Source organism: Psammomys obesus, unplaced genomic scaffold (assembly GCF_907164565.1).
Source record: "Psammomys obesus unplaced genomic scaffold, mPsaObe1.curated_primary_1811, whole genome shotgun sequence".
Taxonomy (NCBI): Eukaryota; Metazoa; Chordata; class Mammalia; order Rodentia; family Muridae; genus Psammomys; species Psammomys obesus.
Window position 1 is genome coordinate 253,599 of NW_026586463.1, and position 24,296 is coordinate 277,894.

The 24,296-nt window shown below is 41.9% G+C and overlaps 1 protein-coding gene across 2 annotated transcripts; it reads right to left on the minus strand.

Annotated features, from left to right (window-relative positions):
* Nucleotides 1-636: 636 nt before the first annotated feature.
* Nucleotides 637-23,531, minus strand: Cdk7 (cyclin dependent kinase 7). Of its 2 annotated transcripts, XM_055601887.1 has the most exons (12): nt 23,357-23,531; nt 23,031-23,090; nt 16,990-17,023; nt 15,596-15,663; nt 13,302-13,370; nt 11,597-11,707; nt 10,519-10,637; nt 7,582-7,681; nt 5,946-6,032; nt 4,303-4,452; nt 1,785-1,932; nt 637-855 (listed from the first exon to the last, which is right to left on the minus strand). In XM_055601887.1, the coding sequence occupies exons 1-12, from the start codon at nt 23,420-23,422 to the stop codon at nt 827-829; spliced, it is 1,041 nt and encodes a 346-aa protein (XP_055457862.1). In that variant the 5' UTR covers nt 23,423-23,531; the 3' UTR covers nt 637-826. The 2 variants fall into 2 exon arrangements, with proteins under 2 accessions (XP_055457862.1, XP_055457863.1); XM_055601888.1 differs by lacking the exons at nt 15,596-15,663; nt 16,990-17,023; nt 23,031-23,090; nt 23,357-23,531 and adding an exon at nt 15,489-15,557.
* Between the last annotated feature and the right edge of the window lie 765 nt (nt 23,532-24,296).

Below are 24,296 nucleotides of genomic sequence, written 5' to 3' on the forward strand. Positions count from 1 at the left end.
ATATGGAAAGAGAGTTTCTAAATTAAAAAACACCAATAATATGAGATAGAGGTTTTTGTTTTGTTTATTACTGCTTTTTGAGACAGGGCTCACTATGTAACCCTGGCTCACTTGGAGCTCAGTATGTAGACCAGGCTGGCCCCAAACTCTCACTTGCCTTTATGCACTAGGATCAAAGGATGGGCTACCATAAGGTGAGACAGAGGTCTTTGAAGACACCAGTATAAAACCACAGAAAGACAAACACAAGTTTCCCTTGTGGTTTCCTTGGGATGGGTAAAAAGATGCGGGATGAAAAGTACTTACGGGCTAGTCCTGGTGGTGCATGTTGGAACAACCCAAGCACCTCAGGGGAGAAGGCAGGAAGATACAGTAAGTTCAAGGTGAGGCGTAGTAAGGGGGGGGGCAGTTTTGTCTTTTCAAGACTAATGAAGCTGGATAGTGGGGTTAAGTATCTGCAAACCCGCTAACAGCATTTTTCTGTTTTAAACACGATTCCTAAAGATCCTAAGATGGTCTACCATCCAGAGCTGCAGAGTACCCAGTAATTGCATGTTAGTGCGCTGTCAGTTACATTAATTACATGTTAGTGCGCTGTTATTTACATTACAGAGAACGGAACTTATGCTTGTGCTCTACTCACAAATCACAAATATTTTATTTTAAAATACATTTAATAAAAATAAGCCATAGTTTTACATATTTTACATGTGTAAAATATTTACAAGTTCTCTTCTACAGCATTTAATGTTCCCTATTTTTTTCCATTATTTGCCTTTTGTATTATTCCTTTCAGGAGTGAAACACTGTCCATTGTTTGCTGCAACTAAAAAATTAGCTTCTTGGGCAATATTCCTGAAAGCAAAACAAAAACGTTTTCACTCACTGCATTCCAATGCCATGATTTAACTTGCAGGTACTTGTTCACCATCAACACAGTACTCTTAAGAGCTGTTGGACAGAGGGCTGGAGAACTGACTTAGCAGTTAGGAGCACTTCGCTGCTCTCCCAGGAGACCTGGGTTCAACTGCCAACAACCACAGCACCACAAAGCATCTGTAACTCCAGTCCCAGGAAGCTGATGCCCTCTTCCGGCCTTCACGGACACTGCACACATGTGGTACACAGACATACATGCAAATAAAATACCCACACACATAAAACTAATAAAAAGATTAAAGATAGTAAAGTTAAAAACAAAAACTGTTGAAGCTGGGTGTGCTGAAGATGTTTAAACTTAGCACTCCAGAGGCTGAGGCAGGTGGATCCTGTAAGTTCAAGGCCAGACTCATCTCAACAGTGAGCTCCAGGCTTGTCAGGGATGCACAGTGAAAAGGGGGAGAAAAAAAACAGGAGGGAGGGCCAGAAAGTTGCTCGATGGTTAGGAGGACTTCCTCCTGCTCTTCCAGAGAAGCCTGGTTTGGTTTCTGGTATGCATGTCCAGTATCTGACAGCCACCTGCAACACCAGCCCCAAGGGATCAGAAGCCTTCCTCTGGCCTCCATGCACATATGGCATACATACACAGAAAAAAAAAAAAAAAAAAAAAGGAAAAAAAAATAAACAGAAGGTACATATGGACAGCTCTTAGAACTCTCAGGTATAACTCAAAAGTGCCAGAAGTGTGCTCAGCTGAGAGAAAGGAGCACATTCTACTTCATAGGGAGCTCTGCAGCTCCATTTTCTTAACTGACTTCCAGTTGTAAGCTATACATGAGCTGTTTAGAGCTTTTTGATGTCACTTAATTTTTCTGTTCTTTTTTTTAATCAGTGGGGAACTTTACCTTGTTCTAAGGCCTCTGTTCTTTTCCGTTTTGTAGCCATGGTTGGATTTGACTGTTCCTTTAATGTTTCCACTGGACAGTTTGGTCTTGGAAGCTGGCATCCGGGTGTTGGCCCTGGACGATTACTGAAGTACTTAGTCTTCAACGCCTTTTCAAAGAAAAGAAACTCAAAGTAAGGTTTTTTTTTTTAATGAATATATTTTTTAAATTATTTATTTTACTTTATGTACACTGGTGTTTGACTGCAAGTATGTCTGTGTAAAGGTGTCAGAGCCTCTGGAACAGGAGTTAAAGAGAGTTGTGAGCTGCCATGTGGGTGCCGAGAATTGAACCTGGGTCCTCTGGAAGAGCAGCCAGTGCTCTTACCTGCTGAGCCATCTCTCTAGCCCCCTGAAAGTAAGGTTTTATTCTTTTGTTTCTATTTTGAGACAAAGTCTAACTGGGTAACTCCGGCTAGTTTGTAACTTGCCAAGTTTGTCAGGCTGGCCTCTCACTAGTCACCATCCAACTGCTTATTTCTGAGTTCTAGGATTATAGGCATGCACGACCACTCAAAAGTAACGCTTTAAATGCCTGTACTATACGGAGGAAAATCTAACCCCAAATTGTTGACAGCATTTAAAATAGTATGTAAATAATACTATGGCCCCAAACAAAGAATTAACATCAACAATTACACAAATAAATATCCACTATCCTGTAACGGGCCGATGATGTTACTTGGGGGTGCTAGCAGGATGGGGCACACTCCCTTCTAATAATTCTACAACCACAAAGCCTGCGGAACCAATGAGTCACAAATACAATAACCCAATGCAAATGGGTGCAAACTCATTTGGGCCTACTCAAGGTTCCTATTAACCACTAGAGTATAATGTTCCAGAATTTACAATTTAAAGTGGTTTCCTTTTAAATGACAAGTTTGTCAACTACTACTTGTTTATAATATACTAGTACTGTCAACAGCCACAGTAGTTTATTTACTCTAGAATATTTCTCTAAGAATCAAGAAGATCAGGGCATTTTTATTTATAAAATTTTTTGAAGTATATTTTGATCATATTCTTTTCCTTCCCCAACTTCTCCCAGCTCTCTGTACCCACCCATTTTCATACCCTCTCTCAACAACAACTAAAAAAGCCTGGCATCGGTAACACACGCCCTTAATCTTAGTACTCAGAAGACAGAGGCAGGAGGCCAGCCTGGTCTATAGAGTGGTTCTAGGATAGCCAAGGATTACATGGAGAAATCCTGTCTCAAAACAACAAACAAGCAAACAAAAATCCAAAACACAAAAAACAAAACAGACAAACTGGGGGACACGAGAGGAGGGTGGGGGTAGAGCTTCGTGGTGGCGGTACACACCTTTAACCCCAGCAGTCAGGAGACAGAGGCAGGCAGGTTTGAGTCCAGCTTGGTCTACTGTTGGTATAATATTCTTGTGGAATGTACCCCGGTTCATTCAAATGCTGATTCTCTACCAGTCTGCTTTCAATCCAGACATTGCATTGTCTCAAGTATGTGTAAACATGCTACCATTTGTTCTCTGTATTGCCAATAAAAACAACCAGCCCCAGTGCTGAGCAATGGAGAGGTTAGGGTGAGACATCCTGGTCCAGAGGGGAGAAGAAGGAAGCGAGTAGAGGGAGGACAGAGAGGTCGGCAGGACAGGACTGGGAACCATGTGGAGAGATGAACCAGACCTAAGATATGACTAAAAGCAAGTATAATGGGTGAAATCTGAATGGTAGGAAACTATATGGGCTTAGAGGTTTAGGATGGAGTAATCATTGCCCAGCATTGTGCTCTAGGTTAATTAAATAAATCCCAGTCTCTGTGTGGTGATTTGGGTATACAGCTGGTTTAGGAATAACCACTGTTTAACTCTAGATAAATCAATAATATTAATATCCACGACAGTCTACACAGCAAGTTCTAGAACAGCCAGCGCATTACAGACAGAAGATGCCATTCTCAACTACATACTGAATTCAAGGCCAGCTTGGGCTATAAAAGGTCCTGCCTCAAAAATAAAGAGCTTAAATGAAGTGGGCTGGAGAGAGGGCTCAGCAGTTAAGAGCAATGGCTGTTCGTCCAGAGGACCTGGGTTTGGTTTCCAGCACCTACGTAATGATTCAACCTTCTGTAACTCCAGCTCCATAGAGGCCCTCTTTTGGCCTCTATGGACACTGCATATACACGGTATAGAGACATATATACAAGCAAAACATCCATATACATAAATTAAGCTATGAAAAGAAAATATTTGCCTGAAATATAGCAGTCAGAGTGAAAACACACACACCCCTAAACAAGTGTAAACTCTTATGTGTATGTGTAATAAAATTTAGCATCAGCCTGGACAGTGTCTATAGCTTGGGGAAAGGACACAAATATATATAGAAAAGATACACATATCTTCCTGGTATTTATGGGATATTAAGAAATCTTGGAAATTTGAGTCTTGTCTCATTAACGAGACTAAAAAGATGAGCCTTAGGTTTCCTAATATTACTACCTGTGAGGCTGTAATTCTGGTGCACGGGTTAAATAAGAACAAGCCCTGGATAAGATCAAGCAAGTCATCTCCGGCTGCAATGAAGATGTGCTGCAGGGGGATCCCAGGGAAGCTCTTGAACGTCACATAATCTGGGAGGCTGCACATGTCCTGAAAAAAATGATAATTCAAATGTGAGCAAAGGATTCAAAGACATAAAAATGGAATAAATAAATAAAATGTGATCTGATAGACAGTCTGTGTAGAAAATCCTAAGAAAACTATTTAAACAAATTAGAACTGGTAATATGTAAAAGCTCTAAGACATAACATAAATATATTTTAAAATCATTGTTCCACATACTAGCAACAAATATATGAACACCAGAACAGAAAAGACAATATAATTATGCCCAAAAGAGAAATATTTAGTTGAGAAATCTAACAAAATGTGTACAGGCTCATATACTGAAAGCTATAAAATGCTGATGAAATAAGCATCTACATAAAATATGAGAAATAGGTTCATGGCATGAAAGATTCAACACAGGAAAGAACTGATTCTCCAGGAAACAGGATTAAAATTTTGACATATTACACATTTAAACAAAATTTTCTGAATCTTATACAGAGAGGTAAAGAGCTAACTGAAACAATTTTGAAAAAGAAAAGTATTAAGTGTTTTATGTACCTATTTTCAGACCTAACAGACCAACTGTAGTTCACACTGTGTGGTACTGAGGGAGGGACAGACAGGGATTAATGAAGAACACAGGGGACCCAGAGAACCTAAGCAGTTTGGAAAAGGCATAGAGGATTCTCTCAAGTCTTTTCAACAAAACGGTGCTACAGCATATAGACGCACCAAGGCAAAAGGACAGCTTAGGCTAGGCATGGAAAACAAATAAACAAAAAAAGCACCAGGCGGTGGTGTCTTGAAAAACACCAAAACCAAACCACACAAAAGTACTGAGGTTGGTGGAAAAACAAAAGCTTAAAAAGCAATCTTCCTATTGTTTCTTTCAGTGCTCTTAGTGAGCCAGGGCTTGAGCATGCTAACAGTCAACACACGCCTCCACCGAGTTACATCCCAGCCCCTCATTTTTTCTTAAAGAATAAATGAGAGAAAATGCAGCTCTATTACATATGTTTGTTAAGTGCACACTGATAAAACAGCTTTACATCAAACTGAAGGCCGTGGTTAACCTGGAACAGACTTCTGTAGTGGGGGAAGAACCATATATACATAAGATGGTGGGTTATCATCACAATTTGGATGTTTGCCTTTGTATATTTCCTTTTTTTGTCATTTGCAGTTTTATAACAAGGACAATTTCATTCATTCATTCTTGTGTGTGTGTGTGTGTGTGTGTGTGTGTGTGTGTGTGTGTGTGAGGAGCTCATCACACAGCTCAGGTTGGTCTGGACTCACTATGTTAACCAGGCTGGCCTCAAATCCAGAGATCTTCCTGCCTCCCAGTTAAAAGTACGCACCACCACACTTTTAAAATTAGTTCAGTGGCAGAGCACTTGTCCAGCATGGGAAAGGTCTTGGTTTTTTCTCTAGCACTGCAAAATAAATAAATTTCTTCAATAGCCATACGGCTGCATTCAGAACTTTATACGATTGTAACTTATTTCAAAGAGAATGCATAAAGGCTTACAGGCCACTGCTCTTCAGTTGGTGTACCCAAAGTCTCAAATATTCTTGTTAGCTGATCAAGGTCTGAATCCCCAGGCAAAAAAGGAACCTGAAAGTAAGAAGTAAGAAATAGACATTTCAAGGTTGTTAGTGAGAGTGGTTGCATAAATAATGCTACAAACTTTGTAATTAAAAAACAAAACAAAAAAACACAAAAACCTAAACTCTGTAACAAAAACTTACTCCCACAGAGCTGAAAAGAGCTTAAAACAGCTTTAACACCTGTTAAAAGCACTGATTTCCTTTATCATCTTACAGCTTTTCAGTTCTGAACTCACCTCCTGCCCTCTGGGAAAAAGCAGATGTGGGCAAGCTCTAGCAGGTGTATCCAGACAGACTTTCTGAAGCCCTTCCCTCAGCACCCTCAAGCATGTTTCCAACAGATTCCAAACAGGTTTTTAGAAATTCATCTCATTATTTCACATGTATGTGTAATTGCTCACATGTATGCATGTGCACCACGTTCGTGCCAGGTACCCTCGGACACTAGAGGAGGGCATCAAATTCCCTGTAAGCGGAGTTACAGGTGGCTGTGAGGCACCGTGTACTACGTGCCATCCAGCCCTCACCGTCCCCTTCAAAAGAGTCTAGATTTCAGCCCTGGAATTCTTCGGATGACCTCAAGTGGTGAGCAATAGTGACTGCTGCCTACTCTGAGACACTTCCTGGCAAATCCCCATTAGTCCCAGGGCATGTCAGCTGTGAGCAGGGAGAGTGGGTGGGGATTGTGTAGAACGGTCCACTCTGGGACACAGGCAAACTTCAAACTCAAGCTGACTGTCCCTGCCTCAGCCTCCCACATGCTGGCATTACAAGCATCACACCCTGCATTATTCCTGAATGTTCCCGAACAAAATGACATGTGGCTTGTTCCTAACTGGACCAGAGTTGGTTCAAGCTCTAGTAGAAAGAACTCAGAGATGTCTTGTGCTCATGCAGAGAGCATTTATCAACAAAGTTAGGACCTTACCAACTTCCTGTGAGCCTGATGGAATTTAGAACCACCAAGAAAACAAACCTCTGAGCATGACTGGTAGGGAGTTTGTAAACTGTTACTTAAAGAGGGAAGATACCCCAGACTGTAGGCGGCTCCATTATAAGGGCTGAGATCCTGGCTCAGAAGGGAGCTGAGTACCAGCATTCACCGCTCTGCATCTTGACTGCAGATGGGATGTGACCAAGAGCCTCACCTCGAGCTGAACTATACTCTCAGGCTGTGAGCCGAAAGAAACCCACCCCTCCCTACTATGCTTAGTTAGCTATCTCATCATAGCAATGTGAGAACAACCATACAACTGGCCTCTGACTCTTAATTTTTCTGCTTCTTCCTCCCAAGTACCTGAGGTTTTTTTTTTTTTTTTTTTTTTGGTGAGACACTTTTACTATGTAACCCAGTATAGTCTTGAACTCACAGTGATCCTCCTGCCTCAATCACCCACATGCCAAGATTGTACTTCATACTTGCTGGAACTGTTAGTTAACAAACTGATTTTGCTTGACAATTTTTGCTGCAGGGATTATGATGAAAAGATAATTCCTAGAAAATTACAAGAACTATATCAACAATACTTAAGGGTGTATATGGATTTAGAACTTACCCTTAGAAGCAATTCTGCTAATATACAGCCCACAGCCCACATGTCCACACCCACACCATACATCCTAGCTCCAAACAGTAACTCAGGGGCCCGGTACCATCTAAAAACAAAAAGAAATGTCATATGAGAACCCATTCTTTTCAATAGTTGTTCATTTATTTATTCGTTTATTTATTTTGGCTTTTCAAGACAGGGTTTCTCTGTCTTGACTAGCCTTAGCTGTCCAGGACCTTGCTCTACAGACCAGGCTGGCCTCAAACTCAGAGATCTGCCGGTCTCTGACTCCCAAGTGCTGGGATTCAATTAGGAGCTCAGCACCATGGCCAGCAAGGCTAATTTTTAAAAGATGAACCATCCTTGCATGGTTTCAGATCCAACCACCCACTTTCAGTTCTACAGCCCCTACCTTACCAGTTCTCAAAAAATACTGTTCCTAAAATTCTCCCCATCATAAACTCTCTGCTTTCTACTAGACTTTTCCCATTAACATGCTGATTTGTCATTTCTTAATAATCCACTTGTGTCCAGTTCCCCTTCTCTCATTCCTCCCTACATTTCTTATTTTTAGTGTTTTTTGTTTTTGGATACAGGGTCTTATGCAGCCCAGGTTGGTCTGAAGATTACCATAGGTAAGGCCCACCTTGAAACCTCAGTCTTCCTGCCTCTGCATTCCATGTGCTGGTGTTTTACGTGTGACACCATGTCTGGCCCATAAACTTTTTATTCATGTTTTATCATTTATCAGTTATAACTGAAGATCTGTGACTGAACTCAGACTTAGACGTAGACTCTCAGACACTCTCAGTAAAGACAGCCCACGTCTCCTGGCAATCTGTTCCTGCTGTGTTTGACTTCCTTCACTCCTTGGCCAAAAGCTCAGCTTATTCTGCAGCCACCTCTGGTTTTCCATAACATGTTGTTTCCTCAGAGCAGTATGTGGGTGTATGTGCCGTACCACACATGGAGGAACTAGACACCGAATCTTGGGCCCTTGCTTCGTCCTGGCTTTTTACCTTTTTTGTTTACACTGGCAGACATCACCTCCTTTAGAGACACTGAAAAGCTTTCAGATTCTCTTTTGGGCTCCAACTTCAGCGGCACAGTAACATCTTCAAGCCCAGGAATGTCCTGCTCCCCAAACCAACCCCCCAAGTTGAGAATGCTCAGATTGGCATTGACAATGCAACTTCAAACAGTCCCTCCCTTCCTCTCCCAGTCCCCCTTAGGCTGTAAGAGTGCCCCTTAGTAAAGAGCAGGTGCACTCTGCCACGGGTCAAGACACCTCGCTTCAGGAAGAACCGTGCGTGTTGTTCCCATCCCTGATTCTGAACACACAGCCCTTCCACTCTTCACCCAGAGTGTCAACAGCTACTTCTGTGGCCACAGAAAGTGTGATGTTTTCACTCATCCACTTCAATGACTTTCTGACAACAGGTGGGTAGGAAGGAGATATTCAGCTTCATCTTGACACAGCCAAAGGATATGATGGCACAAAAAAGAGCCCCTAAACCTTTAAAATCAGGGTTTCTATCCCTACTAATCTAGTTTTGTCAACAATATACACTCTGGTAATCCAACTGTCAAATCTTCCCAGTACTGGATCCACCACCTCTTACCCAGGATTCAGGTAACTGATACTCATAAAATTTATTTGGAAAAAGGTGACAACATGATTTATAGGAGAATCTGGATATTTTCTCAGATTTTTGAAAATCTTAAGAGTTAATAAATGCAGGCCAGTCCTGGTGGTGCATAACTTTAGTCCCAGCACTCAGGGGGCAGAGGCAGAGAGATCTTTGAGATTGAGGCCAGCTGGTGTACAGACTGAGTTCTATGACAACCAGGGATACACAGAGAAGCCCTGTCTCAAAACCACACAAACACCCAGAACCAACAAATGCCGGCCAGATGTAGTGATAGCATTCCAACAGTGTGTAGAAGTGGATGCAGAGGTCAAAGTCATCCTTAGAAATACAGAGTTTGGGGCCAGCCTAGGTTCTATGAGACCCTGTTTCAAAAGAAAAAACAAACAAACAACAAACAACAAAACCAGTGCCCCCATGACAAGAATTATCAGTCCTCATTTAATGTGATTTTTTTTCCTGTGTGGACACATCTAAAATATGAACAAAGACCACAATTATTTATTTTTGTTTTAGTTTTTCAAGACAGGGTTTCTCTGTGTAGCCTTGGCTGTCCTGAACTTGCTTTGTACACCAGGCTGGCCTCGAACTCAGAGATCTGCCTGCCACTGCCTCCCGGAGTGCTGGGATTACAGGCATGAGCTGCCACATCTTCCGGAAAGCCACAATTCTTATAATATAAAATGCAAATATTTTGTATAGAGAATTTGCATCCATAGGATCAGCATTGATAATGTAATAAACACAGGGCCAATTAATAAAGTTGAAATATAAGGCCACTGAAGTAGTAGCTTATCTAAGTAAAATGTAAAAGCAGAATGAATTATTCCCAAAACTTACTGTGTATATAGCTTAGATGTAAAGCACTGTGAGAATGAAAGATTATATATTTGTTTTTCCAAGACAGGGTTTCTCTGTGTAGTCCTGGATATTCTGGAACTCTGTAGCCTAGGTTGGCCTCCCACTCAGGAACCTTCCTGCCTCTGTGCTGGGATTAAAGGAGCTCACCATCATTCCTGGATTTGCTTACAATAATTTTTTTAGTTTAAAAAAAAAAAAAAAAAGTTACTGGGAGACTCAATAGCTCAGCAAAAATATGTCAGGACCGAGTCAGATTCTGTCTGAAAGAACTGTGTGCATTTCTAACTGTGGCAACAGACATGCTGTATTATGAGAAGACACCAACAGCGACTCACTCCTGAGGTGCAAAGGTATTTCAGAGAAGCTAGCTGATGCTCATTTGCAATAAATAACCTAATACCCACAGACTCTTAGTCATTTAAGGCATTCTTACCTGGTCACAACTTGATGTGTGTAAGCCCTGTTGGGGCTCCCAAATGATTTGGCCAAGCCAAAATCTGCCAGTTTCAGAACTCCACCCTCATCTAACAACAAGTTGTTTGGTTTCAGATCCTGTATCAAACAGTCATCAAAACAAACAAAGTTAAGCAGGATTAGAAAAAATAAAACACATGAGACAGTTTACTTTATTCAGCAGCCAAGGCTGGCTTTGAATTCACTATGTAGTCAAAAAGAACAACCTTGAACTTATGATGCTTCTGCGTCTAACCGGGAGTGCTGGGATTACAGGTTTATGTAGCAAATGTGGTACTGAGGCTTCATATATGTTGGGCACACACCCACTTCAGTGTCAGTGCCTAACTATTAAACTTAGAAAACAAAGCTGGGTGCATCGCATGCTTAATCCCCCCTCAAGAGACAGAGCCAGCCTCTGCAGAATCAGTTCCAGGACAGCCAGGAACAGAAAGACAGCCAGAGAGACTGTCTCGAAAAACCAAAGGGAAAAGCAAAAACAAAAACCTTAAAAAACAAGACACCAAACTGGGCATGATGGCACACACTGGTAACCCCAGCACTTAGGAAACATAAACAAAGATCATGAGTACACAGCCAGCCGGGCCACAGGGGAAGGCACTATTCTCGAAACAAAAACCTCTAACTGAGCAGGCAAGGTTGCTCAGGGGGTAGAGCCATTTGCAGTAAACTTAATGACCGCTGATTCTCAGAGCCCACAAAGGAGCAGGAGAGAACTGACTCCTGAGAGCTGTATCTGACTCCACATAAACACTGGGGCACATGCCCACCTACAGCCATGCAGCTGCACCCACAAATACACACACATGCACTCAAAATACACAAGATAAAGATCCAATTAACCAATGACAAAAATGTTTCATTAAACTTAGGCAGAAACTCTAAAAGTCAGGTGTGGTGAAACACACCTACAATCCCAGCTTCCAGGAGTCAAACACAGAAAAATCATGAATTTGAGGGCAACCTGGGCAAATTCCATCCTGGAATATAAAGTAAGACCTCCTTAGAGATAAACTGATCATTACTTAAATTCTTACCCTGTGTAGAATCCAATGCTGATGCAAATATTCTAATCCCTGAAGAGTCATCAAGATGTAAGCTTTAATGTGGGATGGTGTCAACACGAGACTATTATCCTTTATTATGACCTATAACGTAGATAGGCAACATACAGGCATGTCTTATTATTCCAAACTAACTCTAACAAAAAAAAAAAAATACAGACTTTGAATGAATATATCATACACAAGAAATTCTATGAGATTAGCCAACTCTCCTTCAGAAGGAATGGTAATAATTTCCAGAATGAGGTGGTTAAAAAAGAGCATCATCAACCAGGGAGAAAACAATGCTGTGCACCCTCCAACTCTAGCTTACAAGTATTGAGTATCTCTGGGTTTTGCCCCTTCTAACCAGTACATACTTTGGAAAACCACTTCATCCCAGCTAAAAAAGCAACAGTGACCTGGCCTCTGCCTGAGACCTCCACTGTAGCAGCCTAAGAACAGACATATGACCTGTGACAAAGCACACAGGACCTATGACCCAAAACCTAATACCAATCAAGAAGGCCAAGTAATACTGGGTGAAGAGGCACACATTTAATCCCAGAGCATGGGAGGTAAATGCAGGTGGACCTACGAGTTTGAGGCCAACTTGGTCTACAGAGTGAGTGCAGGACAGCCAGGGCTACCCAGAGAAACCCTGTCTCGAGAAACCAAAGAGGAGTAGGGGAACAGAAAGAAAGAAACCCACGTAACTGTGGTAAAATCAAAAGGAAGCAAGCATTTCCTTACGGGGGTAATTAGACTAAGACTATATGGCTTGGAATGGCCTGGGAAAGTAGAGTAGAAACGTATGCCCATGACAGAAGGCAACAGGGGAAAAGAGGACTGACTAGAATGAGATTATCTGTAAGCTCTGCCACAGTCAGTTTACTATTAGACTAATTGGTTCCTTTTTATTCCTGAGTAGTATTATTTTATATGTGCAACTGTCTGTTCATATATCCACTAGATGAAACACATTTTAGCTGTTTCAAGTTTCAGTGAACTCCCACACACCAAATGATTTCTGTGCTTGCAATGTTTTTTTGGATAAATACCAAACAGTGGTTGCTAGATCACAGTATTATGACTGCACTGTTACTAGTATTACTACTCATGATGTAACACTGGTGAATTAGCGGTACCGATGCCAGGACCTGTAAGATAGCGCACTGCCACCAGTCTCTGTATTTATCCTTTACTATTTGATGCTGTCATAAAAATCCCTTTTACCTTTGATCTGACAGTAAATGTGACTTTAACTTTAAACTGTACTGTTTTCCAAAGTGACTACAGTATTTGCACTCAAATCAGCAATGTATGAGAATCTAGTTGTTTTAAACCCTTGGACTATCACAGTTTCTGAGACTCAATTAATGAAAATCAAAAAGAAACTTGGTTTTCTAAAAGATGACATTAATCTGTGAGAATATGAGGCAAACTCAAAATTCTGTCATGTTTAATGCACATAAAAATATCGATAAGCTGAACAGAACTTACTAAAAATGCCAATAAAATCTAAATCTCTATACCTAATACTAGAAATACAACTACATGTAAAGAAATCAGACATCATTTGACTTCTGCAAAATTAAGCTTTTTTTTTTTTTTTTTTTTTTTTTTTAAGCAGAACATATATACAGGTTTGTCTTTCACTAAGTGGAGGAAAAAAAATCACCAGGAATCCTAACCTTACCTCTAGGTCAGTTTCCATAAAATCAAAGACAAGACTAATATTCGATTTATGTCCAAAGGCATCAAGGAGCTGCAAAGCAAAAAATAAATAAAAAAAAGTTTTAAAAAGTCAAGCCTTTATTCTCTCTTTAATAATGTTGAAATTTATTGTTGGTGAAGTAATTTTTAAGAAGTTATTTGTTTGCGTTTTCCACACTGGTAAACACATGGCCTTCAGCATGCTAGACAAGTGTTCTGCCACTAAGATACATCGCCAAATCCTTGAATTTTTGAGACGAGATATCACTATGTAGCTCAGGCTAACCTAGAACTTTCTATGGAGCTCAGACTGCCCTGAATTCGTAATCCCCCTGCCTCTGCCTCCACCTCTCAGGTGATTATAATACAAATGTGCGCTACCTGATTTAAATTTTAAACTACTGGTTAATTTCCTGTGAATCTGAAACTATTTTATTAAATTTAACATTTGCCCCATTTTTTTTCCCCCAACAGGAATTAGTATTCTCAGGAAAAAAAAAAAAAAAATTAAACCTTATTTAACAAACTCACCAAAATCTTAAAAACTACTCTACCCTAAACCTGAGAACTAGAATAAATAAATTAATGAAAATTTCACAGCCCTGGCATTGGTGATGCATGCCTCTAATCCCAGCATGTGGGATGCAGAGGCAGGAGGCTCTCTGAGTTTGAAGCTACCTTAGTTTACAGAGAGTTCCAGGACAGCCAGGGCTACCCAGGGAAACCCTGTTTTGAAAAACAAAACAAAAAAGACAAGAAAATGTCACCTTAATTTCCAGTTGAAAAAAATTCCTGGGACTGAGGCCATGGCTTGGCAGTTAAAGCCCTTGCCATGTAAGGCCCAGGCCAGAGTTCAGACTTCAGAAACCAGGCAGGAAAAGTGTACGTACTTCCAGCCTTGGAAGGTGAACACAACAGCTCCCTACAACAAGCAAGTTTGGGAAAACTACCCCTATCTTTGGGTTTGACTGAGAGACTCTGTCTCAATGAATAAGATGGACAAGTATTGGAGAATGGTATTCTTTATGAACCTCAAGCCTCCAAACACACACACATACACAAAACATAGAAACACACATGCACATCACACACTCAAAATAGGAGAAAAGAAAAACATTTTTAAATTTAAGAAAATTTCTTGTCAGACATGGTGGCACACGTCTTTAGTCCCAGCACTCAGGAGGCAGAGGCAAGTATCTCTGTGAATTTGAGGACAGCCTGGTCTAAGAGTGAGTTCCAGGATGGCCAGGGCTACACAGAAAAATCCTGTCTGGAACAAATACCAAAAATTCCTAAGCAAAATGCTTAGAAAAACTCCTGCCAGGCACAGTGATACATTCTTGTTGTTCCAGTATAGTAATTACAGGAACTAACTGTACAAGCGCCCAGAACTAACAGGCCCCCACTGATGGCAGTGCCATCCAGGCCATAAAACTCAGCAGGTAGACAGCACCACCAGCCTGAATGAAAACAAAGACCTATTCCATCAAAGTCTATAGTTCTGGGAACGTCACTAAATGTACAAACCTTGTGTTTTGGCTTCTATAGTTCTGCTTTTGGGTAACGGCAGTTGTTAACTCTGTCAGTCCCGAACATAGTTTTGGTGCTTACAATCTCACCCTGAGAAAGGCTTGGTGCTAACAACGGGATCCCAAACAGACAGTGTGGTCAGCAGCAAGCCAACAAAGACTTTCTATTAGTGTATAGCCAGACAGTCTTTTCTGGTGGATACTCCACAACACTGTTACTTGGGAGCAGGGGAATAACCTGAGCCTATGAGTTCAAGGCTTCACTATGCAACACACAAAAGACTCCAAACAAAACAAAGCAAGAAAAAAAAGTTTCTTCTAAACAGTGCCTGCCGTCCACTGGGTGTGTGACTGTCCACGGCGGGCACTACTGCAGACACCATAAATTGGCTGGTCTGCAACAAGTAAAGGAAAACAATCCAGCCCTCACACAGGCAAAAAGAAAGGTGCTGAATGGGAATGCAAGCTGCTACTTTTAACCGCGCCGCTTACAGCCCTCTAGGATTCAAATCATCTCCGACAAAATCAGCCTGTATGGCAACATGGATTCATTTCATCAGTTAGAAGTATAATGCTACAGATACTACTCACAGCAAAAGTGGGAGAGAAAATACATTTCACGCTGATCAACTTTCAATTACCTGCAAGGTTTGTCTACTTCAATTCATCTCGCTGAGCCTGTGATCAATCTGCATCACATTCAGAGCATGGAGGACCCCACAGAGCAAACAACGTAGATCATACTCACACCAATTATATTCGGATGACTTAGCTCCTGCAACAGTTTTATCTCTCTTAAGGCTGTTCTATTTATACCTATGGAAAAAGAATGCAAAAAAATAAACAAAAATTTTGACATCTCAAACCTTTCGCAAATACATTTTTTAGGAAAGGTCATTCCAGGAAATAAACATTTCATACACACACATAAGCAAGAGAGTAATTTTAACTATTTTTATGAGAAAGTTCCTTTTCCCCCTACATTGTTTTAAAGTAGCTTAACACAGTGTATGAAAAATGGTGAAGAAGATACTTATATCTCTATAGAAATTATTACAGTAACATATATAGCATGTAACAGACATGTCATACTAGGGTTTTCCCCTTGACTTACAAATATTAGAGGAAGACTGTGTGCGGTGATAGTAAATTAACATAAGAATACCCTTTGTCAATACAAATGATAGAATAACTATCAAAACACAAACTGGTCACAGTGGCGTGCGTCTTAATACAGAACTTGGGGAGGCAGACAACAGGCAGATTTCTTTGAGTCCGAGGCCAGTCTGGTCTACAAAGTGGAATCCAGGACAGCCAAGGCTATAAAAACTAAAACAAACAAAACACACAGTGCAGGCATGCACAGATGATGATGTTTTTATTATAACTATTATTTAATGGCTAGACAAGACCTGACACTCTTAAGAGGCTTGAGAATAAAAAATAAAAAATTTCCCACTGTGTTCACGCCATAGAAACTTTGTGTTCTAGGAAGATGCAATCACCAGAAATCCAAAAAGCAATCACTTAGAACACCAAAAACAGCACTGAGGACCCCAACCAACTCACTGCTCTCCATTTACAAGAGCTGAATGTTCCTCCCAATGCTTACATGTTGTTGTTCTTTAAATAATCTTTATTCAATTTTATTTTATGTGCACTGGTATGAGGGTGTCAGATCCCTGAAACTGGAGTTACGGATGGTTGTAAGCTGCCACGTGGGTGCTGGGAATTGAACCTGGGACCTCTGGAAGGGCAGGCAGCCAGTGCTCTTAACCACTGGAGCCATCTCTCCAGCCCTACATGCTGTTTTTAACTGGATTCTTTAGTCTCTAGAGCAATAGTTCTCAACCTTCCTAATGCTGCAACCCTTTAATACAGTTCCTCACACTGTGGTAACTCCAAATGAAATTATTTTTGTGGCTACTTCATAACTGTAACTTTGCTTCTGTTGTAGATCATAATGTAAACATCTAACATGTGACCCTGGGAAAGGGTCATTCAACCCTAGGGGGTCATGACCCACAGAGACACTGTACTAACTCTATAGAACTATTATTAATGCTCATTGACATTTTTTAAAATCTCCTCAGATCAGAACACACACATATTCTGTTTGATCAAATTATACGTAATACTTACCATCTTTAGCTTCTGATCTGTGTCCAAGTTTGATCTGGGATAGAAAGAGGGGAGAAAAGCCAAAATACATACATTAACAATGTGTTAAGGATGGAGATGGATCAGGGGTTGAAAATACTGACTGCTTCCACAGGCTCTAGGTTCAATTCCCAGCACCCATACCACAGCTCACAACCACCAGTTCCAGTGGGATATAATGCCCACTTCTGACCTTGTTTGGCACTGGGCAAACAAGTGGTGCACAGACATACACGGAAGTAAAACACCAATACGAACAAGATTATAACAATTTTAGAAATAAAGCCAAACCAAAAACTTACAATGTGTTAGATTAATGTATAATCTATATGCACAAAAACTTAGCAACAAGCAGGCCTGACATGGTGGTACACACCTGTAGTCTCAATACTTGGGAGCCAAAGCCTGGGTTACATTGCAAGATTCTGCCTCAAATTAAACAGCTGGGACTGGTGAACTCATAAAGCAGACGAGTTTGAGATTACCCAAATTTACATACTGAGTTCTACACTTTGTCTTTCAAAGAATACAAAACAAAAGCAAATTACCCACAGTAAACATATGTAGCAGTATGTGGCCCCTGGACAACGGGAAATCCAAAAGCTGAAGGCACTGCTCAGGAGCAGAGTGAGTGTGTAACATGGGGAAGGCAGAGTTTGAGCTCCAGCACAGCAGGACCAAAAAGAATCAAGTACCTACTTTAAGTTGCAGAACTACACACATAAACAACTGAACTTAACAACAATAAAGACCCTGGACCTGCAAGATGGCTCAGCTGATAAAACCAAGTTGTGGGCAAGATCTACAATCTGAGGTTAATCCCTAAAACCCACAAATATGGAGAGGAGGAGCTTCCATATTTGTTATTCCCTGATCGTCAGAGCATGCTGTGGTACATGTACACATACACACAAAAAATAATTGTCTCCTCTAGCCCCTCCCCATTCTGTTTTTCCAGACAGGGTTTCTCTATGTAGCGCTGGCTGTCCTGGATCAAGCTGACCAGGTTGGCCTTGAACTCACAGAGATCTGCCTGCCTCTGCCCCCCAAGTGCTGAGATCAAAGGTGTGTGCACCACCAATCCCCCTTTTCTTGTTGGTTTTTCCAGACAGGGTTTCTCTCCGTAGCTTTTGAACTTAAGTTTTTGTTGGGGTGGGGGTTGTTTGTTTTGTTTTTGAGAAAGGGTTTTGTGGTCCAGGTTGGCCCTAACTTTGAAATCCTCATCTCTGCCTCTGAAATACTAGGACTACATGTATTAATTACTGCATCCACATCTCGTTGAATTTTTCTGAGTTAAATATGAACCAGATAAATGCAGGTATGCTAATTAATTTCCCCAAAATTACTTCAATTTTGTATACTTGGAAGAAAAAAGTAACATAAACAGAAAATAGCATACAGTTGGTAATATGTCCTGTAATACTACCTTTTTCACAAAGCAAACTTAGAAAATGTGATGGCTATAAGAACCATGAATAAGCATAACAAACTTCACACAGCAATAACCACGTCAAAGAGCATTCTGTTCCTTACTTCTCTATACAAGTGCTGTCAACTGTTGAAAAAAAGATTACCTCTGGAAAACTTATTCTTCCTTTAAGAAAATTCTCCTATCTGCACATCCAAAGAGAACTTTCTGTTTAAAAGTAGACCATGCATTATAGCTCAGGATATAAGACATTCAGGGCACTGACAAATTGATTATAAAATTTACGTGGGAAAGAACTCAAAATAGGCACACAATAAAAACAGAATAATCCCATGAAGCCTTTTATCACTTACATTTACGTGATCAGTATTTTATCATATTTAAGTCACCTAAAATGTGTTTAAAAACATTTCACTCATGCCCTTTCATACACATAAGCTGTCCTCTAATATCCACAAGCACAGTGGTATGTGCTCCCAGACACACATCTGTACAAATAACCAAAAATTAGAAACAAAAAGTGATAATGTAGGCTAGGGATGTGGCTCAGTGACAAAGCCCTTGCCTAGAATGCTCAAAGCTCTGGGTTCAACCTGCATCTACACTCATCCAATCAACCACACATACATACGGATAAAAGTTTAAGGGGGAAAAGGTCCTGGGGAAATGGCTCAGTGGGTAACACTGGCTCTGCAAGCATGAGGCCCTCAATTCAAATTCTCAGTACCCATGTAAAATGGCAGCCATGGCTGTGTGTGCCTCAAGTCCCATCGCTGGAAGACTAGGAGAGAAAGGTAAGTTTGCTGGTAAGCCAGCCAGCCTGGCCTAGGCAAACCAGAACAGCAAGCGTCTGTTTAGAGAGACTGTCTCAAAGGCAATTAAGAGGAAGAGGATTGGAACGTCACACTCCACCTTGAGCATAGGCAGCCCTGAACAACCATGCACCACAAACACCTACAAAACACACTCATATAGACGCATACACAGATAGTGAACCAAGAGTCATCACAGGGCAGAATGGCTAAGTTGGGAAACAGAGAAGACAATAATTCCATATAACTAAAGAATACATAAATTTGTTTTACGCGTATGGGTGTTTGGCCTGCACTTCTGTCTGTGGACCACACGCATGCCCTCTGCCTGTAGAGATCAACTGGAACACTGACAGCTGTTAGCCACCACATGAGTTCTGGAAACCAAACTTGGGTCTTTTATAAGAGCAGCCAGCGCTCCTAACTGCTAAGTCACACCATCAATGCTTTATGATGACTTGGACTTTAAGAAGTCCAAGTCATCATAAAAGCAGCAGTAGTTTGATGGGTTGGTATGTGTGTGCGTGTGTGTCAAATAAAAGAGGTACAGGCAAATGAATGTGAGTAGAAATTATGAGTGTTGGAAAAGGAAGGTTCACAGCACCAAATCCTCAATGTTCACAGAAGAGAGTATAAATGATTTCCAAGTTGGGAGAGGAAAAACCCACAAACCAGCCACACCAAATGTTCTGAAAATAAAGTTCAGTTGAAAGAACTCAAAGAGAAAATGCAGCATATTATTATCTTTGCTTCATTAGTAACTTTTAAAACCACAAAAATGAATTATTTGAAATAAAATAAAAAATACTTAAGTCACCAAGTAGGAAACATTTTATAATGGCATAGGATACCTAGCACTTGGGAGAGAAGAGTCTGAGTTTAAGGTCATTCTCTCCTACATAGTAACTTTGGAAGCAGATCAGAAAGGCTTAAAAAAAAAAAGAAGAAGAAGAAGAAACCAGCCAGATTCTAAATTCTAATGACTGTTAGAAGCAGATGAGAAAGCCCACTTATAATTACAAAACCCGATACATGAACCATGTGAAAAGATTGTACCAGTCAACTCAAGGTTTTCCTTGTCCTAAATACAGGGTGTACTATGTACTGGTCAGGCTGGTCTCAACCCCCAGACTCAAGCAGTTCCTCCTACTTGCCTCCTGAGAACACACCCCACTGTATCCAGCTAAGTCAGGACAGGTGAGAGAGCTCAGTGGTTAAAAGCACGGACTGCTCTTCCAGAGGACTTGGGTTTGATTCCCACTGCCCATACGGCAGCTCACAACAATCTATAACACCGGTCCCAGGGTATAAGACACCCTCCTCTAGCCTCTATACATAGTTGTACAGACATACATGCAGGGAAAACACCCACACATAATAAACAAACAAAAAAACAAACGCTTACAAATCTGCTCACCACAGTCCCAGGTGTAATATTAGTAGATTTTTGTGGGCAATGAACTCAGATGGAAGAATTTCAGATTATGAAAATGCCATAAAGATGGTATAGAATGAAGAATTGCAAAGAACTGGGAAGAAAAGTGAAAAACCTGTTTTGCTGCAATTAAAAGGTACCTCTAGGTGGAGGAGACATCCAAATGAAACCTAAATAAAAACAATTCAACCACACCAAGTTCTTAAGAGAAAACACAGCTACTCCTGCCCCCCCCCCCCCCAAAGAGAGAAAACACCACAGTCCTAGACTAGAACACACTCAACAAGTCCAAGGAATAGAAGGTCAGTGTGGCCGGGGTGAACCACAAGTAGAACTGAAGATGACGAAGACATCAACAGAGTTAAGAGGAAATAGTGGCTAATGGCTCAAACCAGTAATATTATCATGTGAGGCTGAAGCAGCAAGACTGACAGGATTTGAGGTCAGCCTGGGCTACACAGTGAGTTCCAGGCCAACCTCTATTGCTTTCCCCAGCAGTGGGCCTCACATATGCTAGGCCAGTGCTCAACCACAGGGTCTTACTAAGTTGCCCAGGCTAGCCTTGAAGCTCATTCTTTAGCCCAGGCAGGTATTGATCCTATGTGTGTGTGTTTCTGAGACAGCACATACGTAGGTATGTGTGTGCCTGCGTGCAGGCCAAAGGAGACCTCAGAGTATCCTTCCTCAGACACTGGCCACCTTGGTTTTTTTGAGACAGTGTCTCTCACTGGCATTCACCACACAGGGCAGGTTGCATGGAGCCAACCTCTGAGATTTGCCTATCTCCACCTCCCTGGTGCTAGGAAGTACTGCCATGTGCTTCTCTTACCTCAGTTTCTGGAGGAGCTGTGATTACAGACATAAGCCAGGAAGCCCAGCTTGGAGAACTAAGAGTTTAACAAAGGGGTGAGAGATGGCAGTATTTCACAAAGCACAAGCTGGAATGAGAAGTTAAAAAAAAATACAATAGGGGCTAACAAGATGGCTCACTGGGTGAAGGCACTTGCCACCAAGCAGGGGTTCAATCCCTGAAACCTACAAGGTGGTTCGGCGTGCGCGCACACGCACACCTGCAAATATTTGTTGATACAAAGACAATTTCTTAAAATAAAGCAAAGGTAGTAATAGCAGCAACACCTGAAAGGAGGGCCCGGGAGGCTGCAAGACGGAAGCCTGATCACTTCTACCTCAGGGGAGGAAACAGATTCAAAGCAGCACAGGAATATGGAGGTCAACTACACCAGCAGGCCCTGAGTTATGCGAGGCGAAACGGAGTCCTCATGGGACGGCCAAAGATTTCAGTAGTGTGACAAAGAGCAGACAACAGCTGGGCTCTTAATCCTAGCCTTGGCAGTTACTAGCTGAGTGAGCTCGAAGTAGATACCTCAGTGAAACAAGGGCACCTTTGCCTGTTTTACAGGTTGTTTGAAAGGTGAAAAAAAAAGGTAAGTTTGGCACACAGGAGTGTTGTGAATGAAGTTTTGTTTTTTTTTTTTTTTTTTTTTAAAGATTTATGTATTTATTATGTATAGAGTGTTCTGTCTGCATGTACACCTGCAGGCCAGAAGAGGGCACTAGATCTCATTATAGATGGTTGTGAGCCACCATGTGGTTGCTGGGAATTGAACTCATGACCTCTGGAAAGGCAGCCAGGGCTCTTAACCTCTGAGCCATCCCTCCAGCCCCGGACTTAAGTTTAAAAACTACTTAAATCTTCTTGGAAAATGCACTATTATTAGCGTTGTTAATGTCGTTGAGAACCTTTCTGTACAGATAGCACAGACAGAGGAACTGCGGCCTGGACAGATCAGAGCATCCAAAAGGGCTGAAGAGATGGCTGGCAGTACCTGCCTTCTTGGCAACAACCGATTTTTATGGAGCAAAAAAGTCATAATTTCTATTATTTTAACAAAAACTCGTTCAGCCCGAGTTCCATCTTGAAACACAAGACACTAAGAAACACTACTGTTTCTAGAATTCTTGTAATTGCCACAGAGTGCGAGGTGCGAGCGTGGTAGAAAAATGAAGTCAAACGTAGTCATGTCTGCAATCCCGACACTCGGGAGGCAGAGGCAGAAGTCTTTCCACGAGTTGGGAGACCAACCTGGCCTACATAGCAAGACTGTCCCAAAGACAAATAGCCACCAATCAACTGTTAATGCACAGGTATTTTCTGTAAGAGTTGCCCGCCATGGTGGGGGCACGGGTGCAAACCCAAACCCAGCACTGGAATGCAGAAGGCTCCCAGGAAGCTCTAGGCCAATCTAAACAGCCCGTGCCAGCAAGGGCTACGTGGCAAGCAAGACACAAAAACAGGAGAGAAAACAGCATAAAAAGGTTAACTCACTTTCTTAATGGCGACAATCTGGTTGGTGTTCTTATCTCTGGCCTTATAGACAGTAGCAAACTAGAAAGGAGAACAGTACAATCCGTGAGAGGTCTTTAGGTGATGGTTGGTTTCGGATCCCCGCCCGACCTTTTTGGTTTGATTATTAAGAACAAAGAAACCCTGGTTCTGCAGCTGACTCGCAACGGCTTGCTACGTGGCCAGGAGGCCTCTTCTCCCGGAGGGAGGCACCCGTCGGGCGAGCCTCTCCCGAGGAGACCCCGCAGCGGCCAGGCTCTGCCGGCGCGAGGAGGACCGCGCGGCCCCGCGTCAGGCCTGGGCCTCACCTGCCCCTCTCCGAGGAAATCCAGCTTCTCATAGCGCTTCGCTCGAGACTTCACGTCCACAGCCATGCGAGGGAGAAGCCAGGCTCCAGCAATTAAGCAAAGCCCTCCACCCCGCAGGAATTTAAAGCGCCCGAAAGCTCCCAACAGCTACTTCCGTTCGCTGGACGCGCACCACCTACTGGCTCCGCCCATGCTTCCGCTGTGGGCGGGGCCGGGCCTACGGAGGCTGAGCTGGGCTGAAGGCGGTGCCCTCCCCCGCTGCCACGTGCCACCCGCGGTCGGCTGTCGATTGGTTACTGTTTTGGTCACTGTTTTAAACTTGGAGTTTCTTCGCTCCCAGAGGTAGGTCAGCGTTCGCTATGGATACCAAAACCCTCCAAAGAGGAGCCAAGTTGTTTTGTTTTTGTTTCGTTTTTTTTTTTTTTTTTTTTTTTTTTTTTTTGGTTTTTTTAGAGACAGGGTTCCTGGACTCTCTTTGTGGACCAGACTGGCCTCGAACTTATGGAGATCCACCTGCCTCTGCCTCCCTGAATGCTGGGAGTACAGGTGTGCGCCACTGCACCCAGCCGAGAGCCAAGTTCTTAAACTGATTTATGAAAGAAACAGGCCCCGGGAAGCAAAACCAAGCCCTACCGAACATGTCACCTATGTGATAATTACGCTTCAAGCCTATCTGTCTGTCAATTACTGGCTCCTGCAATGGTTTCCGCTTGAGTCATATTTTTGTTTCACATCGATCCAGTTTGCAGGGTTGGGAGTGGAGGATGGTTTTCCTGAGACCTCAGTTTTTGGTGGGTTTAAGAATTGATCATCACATTGTTCAGCTTTTTTCTCACGAAAAAACAAATGAAGCCAAAAGTATGAGGCAAGAAACACGTTTTAATACCTTCTAAAAAATGTACGTGTATGCATGTTTTGCTTGCGTGTATGTCTGTGTTTC

Excerpts from the sequence above, each read along its gene's own strand:
- Cdk7 (XM_055601887.1), bottom strand. The coding sequence starts at position 23,422 with ATGGCTGTGGACGTGAAGTCTCGAGCGAAGCGCTATGAGAAGCTGGAT. Across the intron at positions 23,091-23,356 it reads ATTTCCTCGGAGAGGGGCAG|TTTGCTACTGTCTATAAGGC; the intron begins GTGAGGCCCAGG and ends TCTCCTTTCTAG. Across the intron at positions 17,024-23,030 it reads AGATTGTCGCCATTAAGAAA|ATCAAACTTGGACACAGATC; the intron begins GTGAGTTAACCT and ends TTTCTATCCCAG.